This window comes from Coregonus lavaretus, assembly GCF_964263955.1.
Source record: "Coregonus lavaretus genome assembly, chromosome: 36".
NCBI classification, from domain to species: Eukaryota; Metazoa; Chordata; class Actinopteri; order Salmoniformes; family Salmonidae; genus Coregonus; species Coregonus lavaretus.
In genome coordinates, this window is record NC_140023.1 from 21,789,156 (window position 1) to 21,804,759 (window position 15,604).

The 15,604-nt window shown below is 43.0% G+C and overlaps 1 protein-coding gene across 1 annotated transcript in view; it reads left to right on the forward strand.

The window, feature by feature from the left end:
• The window catches only part of LOC311110733 (gamma-aminobutyric acid receptor subunit pi-like), a gene marked incomplete at both ends in the record, with an annotated part of 61,648 nt that extends 46,302 nt beyond the window's left edge, over positions 1-15,346 (forward strand). The window contains 7 exons of the mRNA XM_084153293.1: positions 2,520-2,587; positions 2,739-2,956; positions 6,145-6,227; positions 11,681-11,818; positions 12,109-12,261; positions 14,467-14,657; positions 14,978-15,346. Of these exons, the coding sequence (XP_084009419.1) occupies positions 2,520-2,587; positions 2,739-2,956; positions 6,145-6,227; positions 11,681-11,818; positions 12,109-12,261; positions 14,467-14,657; positions 14,978-15,346 (1,220 nt within the window). The remainder of the gene's footprint in view (positions 1-2,519; positions 2,588-2,738; positions 2,957-6,144; positions 6,228-11,680; positions 11,819-12,108; positions 12,262-14,466; positions 14,658-14,977) is intronic.
• Positions 15,347-15,604: the final 258 nt, after the last annotated feature.

A 15,604-nucleotide genomic window follows, 5' to 3' on the forward strand; every position in this document is an offset into this window, starting at 1 on the left:
TCTTTGGTCTTGGCCATAGTGGAGTTTGGAGTGTGACTGTTTGAGGTTGTGGACAGGTGTCTTTTATACTAATAACAAGTTAAAACAGGTGCCATTAATACAGGTAACGAGTGGAGGACAGATGAGCCTCTTAAAGAAGAAGTTACAGGTCTGTGAGAGCCAGAAATCTTGCTTGTTTGTAGGTGACCAAATACTTATTTTCCACCATAATTTGCAAATAAATTCATTAAAAATCCTACAATGTGATTTTCTGGATTTTGTTTTCTCAATTTGTCTGTCATAGTTGACGTGCACCTATGATGAAAATTACAGGCCACTCTCATCTTTTTAAGTGGGAGAACTTGCACAATTGGTGGCTGACTAAATACTTTTTTCCCCCACTGTATATCCACATCATTTTCCTTCCTCATGATGCCATCTATTTTGTGAAGTGCACCAGTCCCTCCTGCAGCAAAGCACCCCCACAGCATGATGCTGCCACCCCCGTGCTTCATGGTTGGGATGGTGTTCTTCGGCTTGCAAGCTTCCCCTTTTTCCTCCAAACATAACGATGGTCATTATGGCCAAACAGTTATATTTTTGTTTCATCAGACCAGAGGACATTTCTCCAAAATGTACGATCTTTGTCCCCATGTGCAGTTGCAAACCGTAGTCAGGCTTTTTTATGGCAGTTTTGGAGCAGTGGCTTCTTCCTTGCTGAGCGGCCTTTCAGGTTACGTCGATATAGGACTCATTTTACTGTGGATATAGATTATTTTGTACCTGTTTCCTCCAGGATCTTCACAAGGTCCTTTGTTGTTGTTCTGGGATTGATTTTCACTTTTCGCACCAAAGTACGTTCATCTCTAGGAGACAGAACGCGTCTCCTTCCTGAGCGGTATGACGGCTACATGGTCCCATGGTGTTTATACTTGCGTACTATTGTTTGTACAGAAGAACGTGGTACCTTAAGACGTTTGGAAATTGCTCCCAATGATGAACCAGACTTGTGGAGGTCTACAATTTTCTTTCTGAGGTCTTGGCTGATTTCTTTTTATTTTCCCATGATGTCAAGCAAAGAGGCACTGAGGTTGAAGGTAGGCCTTGAAATACATCCACAGGTACACCTCCAATTGACTCAAATTATGTCAATTACCCTATCAGAAGCTTCTAAAGCATGACATCATTTTCTGGAAATTTCCAAGCTGTTTAAAGGCACAGTCAACTTAGTGTATGTAAACTTCTGACCCACCGGAATTTTGATACAGTGAATTATTGTCAGTAGTTCCGATGTGGATGTGGTGGAGGAGTCAGGCGCAGGACACAGAGGATACGTCCAAAAGACTTTAATAGTCCAAAGAGCAACAAACAAAACACGACCTCGAAAACAGACGGAGGCGAGGCAATTACGCAAACACGCGTAAACAATAATCCCAAACAAAGACAGAGTGCAGAACGCAGCTCTGCACGACAGGCAGAAAATAACAACACACAATCAGACTAATGCAAAACAAGGAACTTATAAGACAAGTAATCAACACACAAATGGACACAGGTGTAAAAGACAGACAAAAGCAATCACATTACGAAACATAGAGCGGTGGCAGCTAGTACTCCGGGGACGGCGAACGCCGAAGCCTGCCCGAACCAGGAAGAGGAGCAGTCTCGGCAGAATCCGTGACAATTATAAGTGAAATAATCTGTCTGTAAACAATTGTTGGAAAAATCACTTGTGTCATGCACAAAGTAGATGTCCTAACCGACTTGCCAAAACTATAGTTTGTTAACAAGAAATTTGTGGAGTGGTTGAAAAACGAGTTTTAATGACTCCAACCTAAGTGTATGTAAACCTCCGACTTAAACTGTACACACTCTCTCTCTCTTTCTCTCTCTCTACAGAGTCCTCAGTGTAGGTGAGCTTGGTATGCAAACACATGTATTTGTTTATTTGGATTCCAATTAGCTGTTACAATTGCAACCGCTTCTCTTCCAGCAGTCCAGACGGACCCATGCATGCATACATACATCCATACAGAGTTACACATGCACAAAGGTTAGGTGACCTTGTTTTCAGCAAGCAAAAGCAGAAATACTAGAACGTTATTCAAGAATGAGACTGGGTAAGTGAAAGAAAGAGGGAACGAGAGAGAGGAAAGAGGATATGTATGGGGCTGCATGCAACATTCTTGCTGTTGCCACTGATAGAGTATTCAGAAATACGTTTCCCAAACATGTTCTTTCGTGTCTTGAGGCATTTTGGATAACACCACTGTGAGTTAACTGCTTTATGATTCCACATGGTGCTCTGAATCCTCTCGTTCATTTCTCTTTCAGTTTCCCTTGTTCTTTCATTCTCTCTTTCTCTCTTTCTGTCCCTCCCTCTCTCAATGTTGAATACAATTCAATATACTTTATTGACACGGAAAGTAAAGCAAGTACATCTCTCTCTCTCGCTCTCTCTCTCGCTTTCTGTCTGTTTTCCCTCTCTCTCTCCTTCCCCTCTCACCCTTTCTCTGTGTGTATATCTCTCATCTCTTTAGATGGGCCAGTGACTGTGGGCATGAGTTTGGATATTGCCAGCATTGACACCATATCAGAGATCAACATGGTGAGACAACTTCCTGTGTCATAAGACGTTGTACATTGCAATATTAAAATACATATTACATTCCAGTATGTTTATCATGTTATGTAATAGAGCCTAATCAGTGTTTAGACTTGAAGCTGTAATGTAATTGCAGTACAACCGCACTCTTTAGGACTACACGGCCACTATCTTCCTGCGTCAGCGCTGGACAGACGAGCGTCTGGTGTTTGAGGGGAACAAGAGCCTGAGTCTGGACGGCAGGCTGGTGGAGCTGCTCTGGGTACCAGACACTTTCATCGTAGACTCCAAAAAGTCCTTCCTCCATGACATCACTGTGGAGAACAGGCTGATCAGGATCTTCCCCAATGGAACGGTGCTCTACGCCCTGAGGTGGGAGAAACACACACACACACACATGCACGCACAAATGCATGCAAGTGTGCGCACAGGGATGAAACACACACACACAGATATACACACACACACACACACACACACACACACACACACACACACACACACACACATACAGGGATCCAACAATATAAAGGCCTTGAACTATTGGAATTAGATAATTCCCTTTTTCATTTATTAGATTTTTATTTTTAACCAGGCAGGTCAATTAAGAACAAAATCTTATTTACAATGACGGCCCAGCGTCCCTGCAGGATCACTAAATCAAATATTGCACAGTGTGCTCAAGTATAACTTGGCTATTGGGTTATCTAAACCAGTGATTGAACAGAGCAATGGGCTTAGCTATTGGTGAACCAGTGGTACAATAAGCTGTGGCTTTCTGAAATATTTAACCTGGATGGGAATGGCACACACAGTATCCTGTTATAGCTTGACTGATTGATGAATGTCCTGCTTCTGTTTATTGGCTCACAATGAATCTTCTATAGCGGTTAAAGGGTGAAGTTGCTGTTTTTGGTGCTGATTTGTTTAGAACGGGTTGCGTTCAGTACGACAGAGCGGTGTGCAATTGAATTAAACGGAAACGGCACTGTACTGAACGACCAGTGGCCCAGAGGGCAGTTACAATACGCAGTTTTGCGATTTCAGATGGTCAAACCCATATTGATCAGGCCACACCTCACCACACCAACCAAGTGGGAGCAAATGTACCTCAAAGGAAATGTGTCGTTCAGTACAAACAGTCATGCAACAAGGCAAACGTTGAAGTGAACTGAACGCAGCCCAGGTGTGGTGGTGCTGAATGGACAGCATGTCTCTGCTTCTGCTTATTGGCCCACCTTGAATTCCCTATAGGGGTAATGGAGTATGTGGTGCTGACTTGTTTAGACTGGTATGGTGGTGCTGAATGGACAGCACCCCAAGGCTTCTGTTTATTGATTCACATCCTCCATCAATGATACACTGCTTTGTTCTGTATCATGTGAGTGAGCACAAATGTGTATGGTTATTTGAATGCAAATCTAGCTATACGTGTGAGCTTTACTTCTGCTTGTATTTGTACAGTGTGCATGGCATATGTGTGTGACTGCATGTGTGTGTGCAGTATTTTTTACTTGTGCGCCAGAGCTTTGTGCATGCATAAAGACATTCCATTTACAGCATGCATGTGCATATGATAGACCAGGGGTCGGCAACAGGAGGTCCGTGGGTCAAAGCCAGGCCGAAAGTGATTTTTTGGGGGCCTAATTTAGGAAATCTGTTCCCAAGTATTCCCACAAATAAAAAAAGAGACATACAGTGGGGTTTGAAATTATTGACACCCTTGATAAAGATGAGCAAAAATGGCTGTATAAAATACATATTTCAAATACTGAGCTATATTGTATATGCCAAGAAATTATATTAATTTATACAAAAACAATTGCTCTACATTCTCAAAATGGTAGGGGTCAAAATTATTGACACCCCTTTTTTTAATACCTCACCTTGCACTGAGCCTTTTTCTAAAATGTTTTATGCATTGAAGAACACATTGGGAGGGCTCTTAGACTCCACACAGAATCCTTCCAGATCCTTCACCTGCGCTTATGGACTGGCCTCTTCAATTCAAACCACAGATTTTCAATGGGTTTCAAGTCCGGAGACTGAGATGGCCATAGCAAAATGTTGATTTTGTGGCCAATTAACAATTTCTTTGAGGATTTTGATTTGTGCTTGGGGTTATTGTCTTGCTGGAAGATTCACTTGCAGCCAAGTTTCAGCATCCTTGCAGAGGCAGCCATGTTTTTGGCTAAAATGTCCTGGTACTGGATAAAGTTCATGATGCTGTTGACCTTAACAAGGGCCCCAGGACCAGTGGAAGCAAGATAGCCCCAGAACATCAAAGATCCACCACCATATTTTACAGTAGGTATGGGGTTATTTTCTACTCATGCATTGTCATTTTGATGCCAAACCACTGGTGTGTGTGACCAAAGAGCACTACTTTCATGTCATCTGACCAAAGCACCAGTTCCAATCCATGTCCCAATGCCATTGAGCGAACTCCAGGTGTTTACATTTGTTGGATGACATGAAAATAGAGCTCTTTGGCCACACACACCAGTGGTGGGCTTGGCGTCGAAATGAACCCCATTGAAAACCTGTGGTTTGAATTGAAGAGGGCAGTCCAGAAGCACAGAACAAGGATATCAAGGATCTGGAAGGAATGGTCTACCACCCCTCCCAATGTGTTCTCCAACTCATAAAACATTTTAGAAAAAGGCTCCGTGCTGTTATCCTTGCAAGGTGAGGAATTGAAATGTATTGAAAACAGGGTGTCAATAATTTTGACTCCTACCCATTGGAAGAAAAAAAAAACATTTATTACTTATTATTATTTCTCTGAACAATTGTATTAGTATAAATAATATAATTTCCCCATTTCTTTAAGCATACAATATATGAAGCTCAGTATGTAGCCAAGTCTAGGTCCAAAAGGCTCCTTAACAGCTTCTACCCCCAAGCCAAAAGACTGCTGAACAATTAATCAAATGGCCACCCAGACTATTTTACACTGCTGTTACTCGCTGTTTATTATCTATGCATAGTCACTTTACCCCTACCTACATGTACAAATTACCTCAACTAACCTGTACCCCCGCACATTGACCGGTACCCCCTGTATATAGACTCGTTAAATGATTGGTATTTTGAAATACAATCTCTTTTTGGGCTTAGTTGTGGTCAATTTGCAGGCCCCCCGACCCTCCGCTCCGACAAAAATCTGCCCACGGCTGAATCTAGTTGCCTACCCCTGGTAGACTCATTAAGGTATTTTCCATATATGGATGCCCACTGCCCGGGGACATGGGTCTGTCAGAAAGGACCTGTGTGCATAAGTGGAAGTGCCAGGGAAGACAGAGGGCATGATCAGAAGGGCAGGAGGAAGGCAAGGAAGGGGTGATAGAGAGTGCAAGAGGGTGCCATAGGGAAAGGATACAATTAGATATCAGAAAACGAGGGTTAGGATTGAGGAGAGGCCAGGGAGAGAAACAGCAGTAGTAGTGCTTTCAGAGGGAGGCCAGAGGGAATACATGGGAAAACACTGAGGTGGTTCTGCGAGGGGGAAAGAAACATTTGAGGAACTGTTGACTAGCGTTTTTCTCTCATCTCACCAGGATCACCACCACTGTGGCCTGCAACATGGACCTGACCAAATACCCCATGGACAAGCAGACCTGCACTCTGCAACTAGAGAGCTGTAAGATGTCACTTCAGATTAACTTCTATAGCTAAGCAGCAACATGTGGCTGTCTAATAATAATAATAATAATATTAATTTATTCAATTTCTAAAGCGCTTTTCATTACAGAAAGAATCTCAAAGCGCTTGAAAAAGCAAAACAAAAAATAATAAAATAAACAGCTATATGACAGAGTAGGTCTGGACTGCGATTTTCAGCCAAGAGTTGAACGTTTTGAATGTTTGAAGCCTCCATCAGATGGAGCAACAGTCAAGAGGGAACCACATGGCTTGAGCAGAGGTCAACGGGGGGAGATAAGCAGCACAATTCACTCTCCATTCAAGGCGTCTCACCGGCGTCTCACCGGCGCCTCGCCGTCCCCGCCATCTGACTGCGACTTCTCTGTAGCCGTTGACTCTCTCTGGTCTTTTAAAACGAGATTACGTTTTTGAGCTCTCCACACACTCAGGATTATGGTGAAAGCCAGCTTACTTTCTCACTTTAGAGGAAATCTCCTGAGCAATGAAATCATCACTGCCAGCAAGGAGACTGTAGAAACAACCAAAAATAGGCTGGTGTATTAGAATCTAATCAAAACACACTAGCTAGCTAGCAATGCTACCAAGCAAGCTTGCGAGCTAGTGTGTTTTCATTCGGTTCGAATACACCAGGCAATTTTTTGTTGCTTCTATTTTAAGAAAGCTGATTTGCCATGAATTCACGGGCAGGAAACAAATAGACTTAGACTTGAAACAAAAAAACACTTGAAAGTGAATAAATAGGAACAAAATGTACAGAGCTCTCTGCCTAAGCTGCTACTAGGGCGCCTTGGCAATTGTACATTTACATTTTAGTCATTTAGCAGACGCGCTTATCCAGAGCTACTTACAGTTAAGTGAGTGCATACATTATTTTTCATACTGGCCCCCCGTGGGAATCGAACCCACAACCCTGGCGTTGCAAACGCCATGCTCTACCAACTGAGCTACATCCCTGCCGGCCATTCCCTCCCCTACCCTGGACGACGCTGGGCCAATTGTGCGCCGCCCCATGGGCAACAACTGCTCCTTTCCTGTAGAACTAAGGAAAGGAGCTGTTGGGCTTGATTAGGTTTTATGGTTTTGTTAAAAACAGAGAGGGAGAGGTAGAGATATATATATATATATACAGTTGAATTCGGAAGTTTATGTACACTTAGGTTGGAGTTATTAAAACTAAATTTTCAACCAACTCCACAAATAGTTTTGGCAAGTCGGTTAGGACATCTACTTTGTGCATGACACTAGTGATTTTTCCAACAATTGTTTACAGACAGATTATTTCACTTATAATTCACTGTATCACAATTCCAGTGGGTCAGAAGTTTACATACACTAAGTTGACTGTGCCTTTAAACAGCTTGGAAAATTCCAGAAAATGATGTCATGGCTTTAGACATTTCTGATAGGCTAATTGACATCATTTGAATCAATTGGAGGTGTACCTGTGGATGTATTTCAAGACCTACCTTCAAACTCAGTGCCTCTTTGCTTGACATCATGGGAAAATCAAAAGAAATCAGCCAAGACCTCAGAAAGAAAGTCTGGTTCATCCTTGGGAGCAATTTGCAAACGCCTGAAGGTACCACGTTCATCTGTACAAACAATAGTACGCAAGTATAAAGACCATGGGACCACGCAGCCGTCATACCGCTCAGGAAGGAGACTCGTTCTGTCTCCTAGAGATTAACGTACTTTGGTGCGAAAAGTGCAAATCAATCCCAGAACAACAGCAAAGGACCTTGTGAAGATGCTGGAAGAAACAGGTACAAAAGTATCTATATCCACAATCAAACGAGTCCTATATCGACATAACCTGAAAGACTGCTCAGCAAGGAAGAAGCCAATGCTTCAAAACCGCCATAAAAAAGCCTGACTACGGTTTGCAACTGCACATGGGGACAAAGATCATGCTTTTTGGAGAAATGTCCTCTGGTCTGTTGAAACAAAAATAGAACTGTCTGGCCATAATGACCATCGTTATGTTTGGAGGACAAAGGTGGTTGCTTGCAAGCCGAAGAACACCATCCCAACCGTGAAGCACGGGGGTGGCAGCATCATGCTGTGGGGGTGCTTTGCTGCAGGAGGGACTGGTGCACTTCACAAAATAGATGGCATCATGAGGAAGGAAACGTATGTGGATATATTGAAGCAACATCTCAAGACATCAGTCAGGAAGTTAAAGCTTGGTCGCAAATTGGTCTTCCAAATGGACAATGACCCCAAGCATACTTCCAAAGTTGTGGCAAAATGGCTTAAGGACAACAAAGTCAAGGTATTGGAGTGGCCATCACAAAGTCTTGACCTCAATCCTATAGAAAATTTGTGGACAGAACTGAAAAAGCGTCTACAATCCTGACTCAGTTACACCAGCTATGTCAGGAGGAATTGGTCAAAATTCATCCAACTTATTGTGGGAAGCTTGTGGAAGGCTACTCGAAACGTTTGACCCAAGTTAAACAATTTAAAGGCAATGCTACCAAATAATAATTGAGTGTATGTAAACTTCTGACCCACTAGGAATGTGATGAAATAAATAAAAGCTGAAATAAATCATTATCTCTACTATTATTCTGACATTTCACATTCTTAAAATAAAGTGGTGATTCTAACTGACCTAAGACAGGGAATTTTTATAGGATTAAATGTCAGGAATTGTGAAAAACTAAGTTGAAATGTATTTGGCTAAGGTGTATGTAAACCTCAGACTTCAACTGTATATATATATATATATATATATATATATATATATATATATATATATATATATATATATATATATATATATATATATATATATATATATATATATATATATATATGTAGAGAGAGAGAGAATGTGAGTGAACGTGTGTGAAAAAGAGAGAAAGCAAGCAGGGGTGTGTACATGTGTAGGTGTACTTTCCCCATTTATTTGATTATATATAAGGCAAAACTGGGTCATACCCAAAGCTGCCTGTAACTCATGGAAACAGGGACGGTGTCTGGCACCGTCGGCCCAGCCTCTTATCCTTGGCTTGCCCCAAAAACCTCTTCACACTAGTCACCAGCCCTCGCCAGCCAATCACATATTGGGATCACGCCTGTCTTGTCTCTGCTACAGCCTCAGCTCGAGCTGTTACATAAGCTCAAAACCTGCAGGAGCCAAGCAAGGGAGGAAACGCAAAGGGTTTAGAGCAGAAGACTCTCTTTTGCCCTTCATTTCTCTCCTCCTCGCTCTTCTCGCTGTCGCTGTCTTTCTCTCTCTCTCTTCCTCCGTCTCTTTCTCTCCCACTCTATCTCTCCCTCCCTCGCTCGCCTCCACACTCTTTAATGACAGCAAGTCGTGCTAAGCTATAGCCACATCGCTGCCAAAGCAACACCTTGAATGTCATGTCAACAACAAACTTAACCAGAGGGAGCTCCTGTCCCACTTATCCCACTCAATACATGTAGAGCTAAGTCAAGGATTTTCCCCTTTACATTACTGCCAGGTTGAACGTATACTGTAAATCCCAGACTCCCACAGCCTTGCTTCAGCAGCACACTGAAAAGAGCCATACTGTGAGGTGTCATTCTTTTTAATGTGCTGCCAAAAATGTAACATTGCTTCCCCGCTCCTCCTCGCTCACCAGCCCACACTTTACTTCCAACAGGGAAGTTTAAAGACAAGACGAGCACCAGGTGTTTAGATAGATATGGCGGTGACATATTTTAGTGGCTACTGACAGTGAAAAGGCCTTGAGTTGGAAGACATTCACAGCCATGTTTGATTGTTGCTTAATGATGAGACCACACTCACCACAGCGGAGGATACTGTAGCGAGATTTGGTTTTGAAGATTTGAAAAGTCCCTCTGCAGCAGTTTTTAAGATGCACTCATCTCAGTGTCTCGGTGAGCAGGATATTTTAAGAGGCAAAAGCTTTCACCTCTCCAGGCTGCAGTGCAGTACATGTTTCAGGCTTCAGAGCACCTCAAGACCGCCCCTAATTTTCTAATGTAACCGTTCCCGCGCTACTGCACAGGTCCACGGCGCCGGCGCATGCTGCATACCCAATTTGCACATTGCCCTGAACCGGCAGTCACAAATATCATGAGTTCCGCAATCCGTCGGTAATAGGGCAAACATAACAACACTGAAGAAGTTACAACAAGAGATCCTCAGCGGCTTCAATGTCTGTTACTTTTCGGGGTGCTCTGCATTACATTAAACACACTTTCCTCAATAACTTATGACACCCTGGAATTTTACACATGTTGTGTCTCTTGGGAGACCGTGAGAGGGCAGAGTAAGAGCCATAAAATGTAATGTAATGAAGCAACAGCAAATGGGGATTCTGTGTGTCCCAGTTTAATGGAGATTTCTTCTCCTCTAGTCACAGCTGCCTCGTAGCGCTTCTTATTCTACGTCTCCCTCTGCAGGTCAATTACTAAACTACGTCTTATAAAGAATCTCTAAAGGCAAGGTTGACGTGTGGATAGAAAACTTGTATTTCGGAGCAGACCTCGGTTCAAATGCTAATTGCAATCTTTAAAATCCTTTGAGTGTTTGCGTTAGCCCGCCTGAAGTGCCAGGTGGAGACTTTTCTATTGGTTCTATTTCAACAGGCAAACAGTATTTGAAATTATTTAAAAATTATTTGAACCCCAGGTCTGTTTCGGAGCTGTACCCATATTATCAGGAAGAAAAATAGTTGATCCTATATAGCTTGTGGCTTTATTCCTTATAAATGTAGGCCTATACAGTAAGCAGCTTGCTCTAAAACGTGACAGCAATAAATGCTATTGATGGGAATTTAGTTGCCCCCCTAACCTTCTTTCAAGATTTCAGTATACAGTGAGTAAGCACTTTACAACAAATGTTTATGTACATTGTTATACAGTGTCACTGTGAGGTCTTCTAAATCACATGTAAGATGGTCTGTAGGATTATGTAAGGTCCTGACCTATATAGGACGTGAAATATGTATGAATCACCCACTGTCATGTTAGCATTTCCTATTCAGTCTTACTGTCACAGTGCTTCACAATCTGCAATGGAGGGCTGTTGCTGTACGCTACTTCTATTTAATAAAACATATTTAATAAAAAGTAGTTTGAATAAAACATTAACATTGTAAAGCTTGCTTGTGGCTGTCGCACACTTACAGCACAGTGGCCAGCTAACCTTTATTAATTGTTTTATGGATGATTGTTTGTGTTTCTATTAGATGTATAAGTAGTACACTGGTATGTGTGATAAAGTGCTATTTCAAAACATTTAGTCACTTAGTGTAATAGACCCCCATTAACTATCTCGCTGTCTTTGACTTGACATCATCTCTCTCTCTCTCTCTCTCTCTCTCTCTCTCTCTCTCTCTCTCTCTCTCTCTCTCTCTCTCTCTCTCTCTCTCTCTCTCTCTCTCTCTCTCTCTCTCTCTCTCTCTCTCTCTCTCTCTCTCTCTCTCTATACAGGGGGCTACAACATCAATGATGTGATGTTCTACTGGACCAGAGGGAATGAGTCGGTCAGTGGTTTGGACACGCTGCGTCTGGCTCAGTACACAGTAGAGGACCACTACACCTCTGCGTCTGAGGCCATCTATGAAACAGGTTCAACTTTCACGTCCTACCTCTAACATTATCCTTTCACATATACAATATTGTTTGGCTACTGTTTAGTTTTAGTCTCTTGTGACGGACGAAGCACTAGCGTGCATGCCACATTTAGTTAGGGGTGCCTAAAATGATATTTAGCATAATCTAGCTATAAATGTTAGCCACGTTCATCTTTTAAATTCATAGTTGGTAGTAAATTGAAAACTTTAGGAACCCTTGGGTTCTACTAGCACACTTGTTCTCATGTCTCTCTGCTGTCATCTCGCTCTGTCTCTCTCCCACAGGCCACTACCCCAAGCTGATCTTCCACTTTGAGCTGAAGAGAAGCATCCTGTACTTCATCCTGGAGACGTACGTTCCCTCCAGCCTGCTGGTGGTCCTGTCCTGGGTCTCCTTCTGGATCAGCCAGTCTTCCGTCCCTGCAAGGATCTGTATCGGTAAACCACTGCTCCTCAAACCAGGAAGCACTCCCATCAAGCAGATACCTTTCACACTCTCTTCCATGCAAAGCTGCTGATCAGAAGCTTTTTGGTAGTCTGAAAACTTGAGTGGTTTGCTACAGCAGAAAAATTATTCTGCAGCAACAGGAAATGTGAATTATTATATGGATTATAATTAATGGACATTTTTGTAGGGGTTGATGCATTTTTCTTAAGGGACAATCAAGCCTGACATTTCAAAGTGGAAAATACAAACTCCAGAAGCCTTTTTAAACCATGCAGGTCACTGGTGATACAAGTCAGTATTCAACGTCTATCCATGTCTGAGGACGTCGGGAGATGACGTGGAAACCGGCTGTTAACTTCAAGTAGGAAAGTTATCCTGCAAAATTAAGATCCTTCATCTGTAGAATGCAGGTGGTTAGAGAAAACAGACTGTTCCACAAGTGAATCATACTCCTGTTAGCTTACCTTTACATAACTGTAATATTACTTAAACATATAGCCTGATGTACACTGAAAAATATAGAATCGCAACATGTAAAGTGTTGGGCCCATGTTTCATGAGCTGAAATAAAAGATCACAGAAATCTTCCATACGCACAAAAACATATTTTTTGCACAAATTTGTTTACATCCCTCTTAATGAGCATTTCTCCTTTGCCAAGAGAATCCATCCACCTGACAGGTGTGGCATATCAAGAAGATGATTAAATGGCATGATAATTACACAGGTGCACCTTGTGCTTGGGAAAATAAAAGGCCACTCTAAAATGTGCAGTTTTGTCACACAACATAATGCCACAGATGTCTCAAGTTTTGAGGGAGCGTGCAATTAGCTTGCTGACTGCAGGAATGTCCACCAGAGCTGTTGCCAGAGAATTGAATGTTAATTTCTCTACCATAAGCCGCCTCCAATGTTGTTTTAGAGAATTTGGCAGTACGTCCAACCTCCCTCACAACCGCAGACCACCTGTAACCACGTCAGCCCAGGACCCACCACGCCAGCCCAGGACCCACGCATCTGGCTTCTTCACCTGCGGGATCGTCTGAGACCAGCCAGCCTGACAGCTGATGAAACTGTGGGTTTGCACAACCGAGAAATTTCTGCACAAACTGTTAGAAACCATCTCAGGGAAGCTCATCTACGTGCTCTTTGTGCTCCTCACCAGGGTCTTGACCTGACTGCAGTTCGGCATCGTAACCGACTTCAGTGGGCAAATGCTCACCTTCGATGGCCACTGGCACGCTAGAGAAGTGTGCTCTTCATGTTTCAACTGTACCGGGCAGATGGCAGACAGCGTGTATGGCATCGTGTGGGCGAGCGGTTTGCTGATGTCAACGTTGTGAACAGAGTGCCCCATAGTGGCGGTGGGGTTATGGTATGGGCAGGCATAAGCTACGGACAACGAACACAATTGCATTTTATCTATGGCAATTTGAATGCACAGAGATACCGTGACGAGATCGTGTGGCCCATTGTCGTGCCATTCATTCGCCGCCATCACCTCATGTTTCAGCATGATAATGCACAGCCCCATGTTGCACTGAACTCTACACAATTCCTGGAAGCTGAAAATGTCCCACTTCTTCCATGGCCTGCATACTCACCAGACATGTCACCCATTGAGCATGTTTGGGATGCTCTGGATCAACGTGTACGACAGCATGTTCCAGTTCCCGCCAATATCCAACAAGTTCGCACAGCCATTGAAGAGGAGTGGGACAGTCCACAATCAACAGCCAAATCAACTCTATGCAAAGGAGATGTGTCGCGCTACATGAGGCAAATTATGGTCACATCAAATAAAGATGGGTTTTCTGATCCACGCCCCTACTTTTCTTTAAAGGTATCTATGACCAACAGATGCATATCTGTATTCCCAGTCATGTGAAATCCATAGATTAGGGCCTAATTAATTTATTTCAATTGACTGATTTCCTTACGAACTGTAATTACGAAAAATCTTTGTTGCGTTTATATTTTTGTTCAGTGTATTAATGTCAGGTAACTCAACTCAAGCTGAATTCTACTGATTTCTACATGTGTGGAGTGACTACTGACGTAGTTCATCATTAAACCCTAGGGGTTGTGTTGTTGTATGTGAATTGAAAGGAAAGGAAAACTCCAGGACACTGGACATCTTGATGATTTCAAACATTTAATGAATCATCCAACCATTGTGTTGTGTATTGTGACAGGAGTGACCACGGTTCTGACCATGACCACGTTGATGATGGGTGCCAGGACGTCCCTGCCCAACGCCAACTGTTTCATCAAGGCCATCGACGTGTACTTGGGCATCTGCTTCAGCTTCATCTTCGGAGCCCTGATCGAGTATGCCGTGGCCCACTTCTGCACCCTTAACCACCCCAACGCCAACATTGTCATGGTGAGGCCTTCAGCGTTGTTAACGTCAGTGGTGCGGTTATTATTGTCATGTTCATTGCCATCATTTTCATAATCTTGATCATTGTCATCATCAGCATCATTATTATCGTCATCGTTGTCGTCATCCTCATCACCATCATTATCAGAATCATCATCTTCATCACCTTTTCCATGTTTCGTCTGCTCATACTGGATGGATGTAAGTATCTCCACAATTGTTTTGTTTATTTTAGATGATAGCATCAGTTGATTGGTGCATAATTAAGCGACTCTTCAATCCTCTTTCACTGTGACTCTCTCTCTCTCCCTCCCCTCCTCCAGTACGGTCACCAGATGGGAGGCTTTGACGAGGAGATGAACGGCATGGTCACCACCATCGCTGCTGAAAACAACAGGGCCAAGAGGCGTAAGGAGAAAGCTGCTGCAGATGCTGCAGCCTTGGCGCCCACAGCAGAGCTGGAACTTTGCCCCTCCAGCCCCACTGGCAGTGAACCCAAGCCTGACGCACCTGAGGAGCCCACCAACCGCTGCCTCATTGTCCTGGTCCTCCTCCGTAAGGTCCTGCGCAAAGCTGCAAACTGTTGCCATGTGGAGAATCCCCACTTAATAGACAACTACTCCAGGATGACCTTCCCCCTCTCCTTTGTATTTGTCAATCTCCTCTATTGGACATACTACCTGTACTTGTAATCACAGGGGTGTGGAACTGTGTTTGGGTATGTGTGTGTGTGGGTGTCTGAAGATGTGTGTTTCTGTCTGTGATTCATTCATGTGTTTTTTCTCAAACAATGCACATTTTACATTCATGAGTGAGGCATAGTCAACATCCTTAGGGGAATCAAATGTCCGTGACACATTTATTATACCTTATTTAGCTCATTACTGCTTTCATAATTGATTGATTTCCATGTTGTTCTTTTATTGGTCATAGACGACCTACAGATGTAG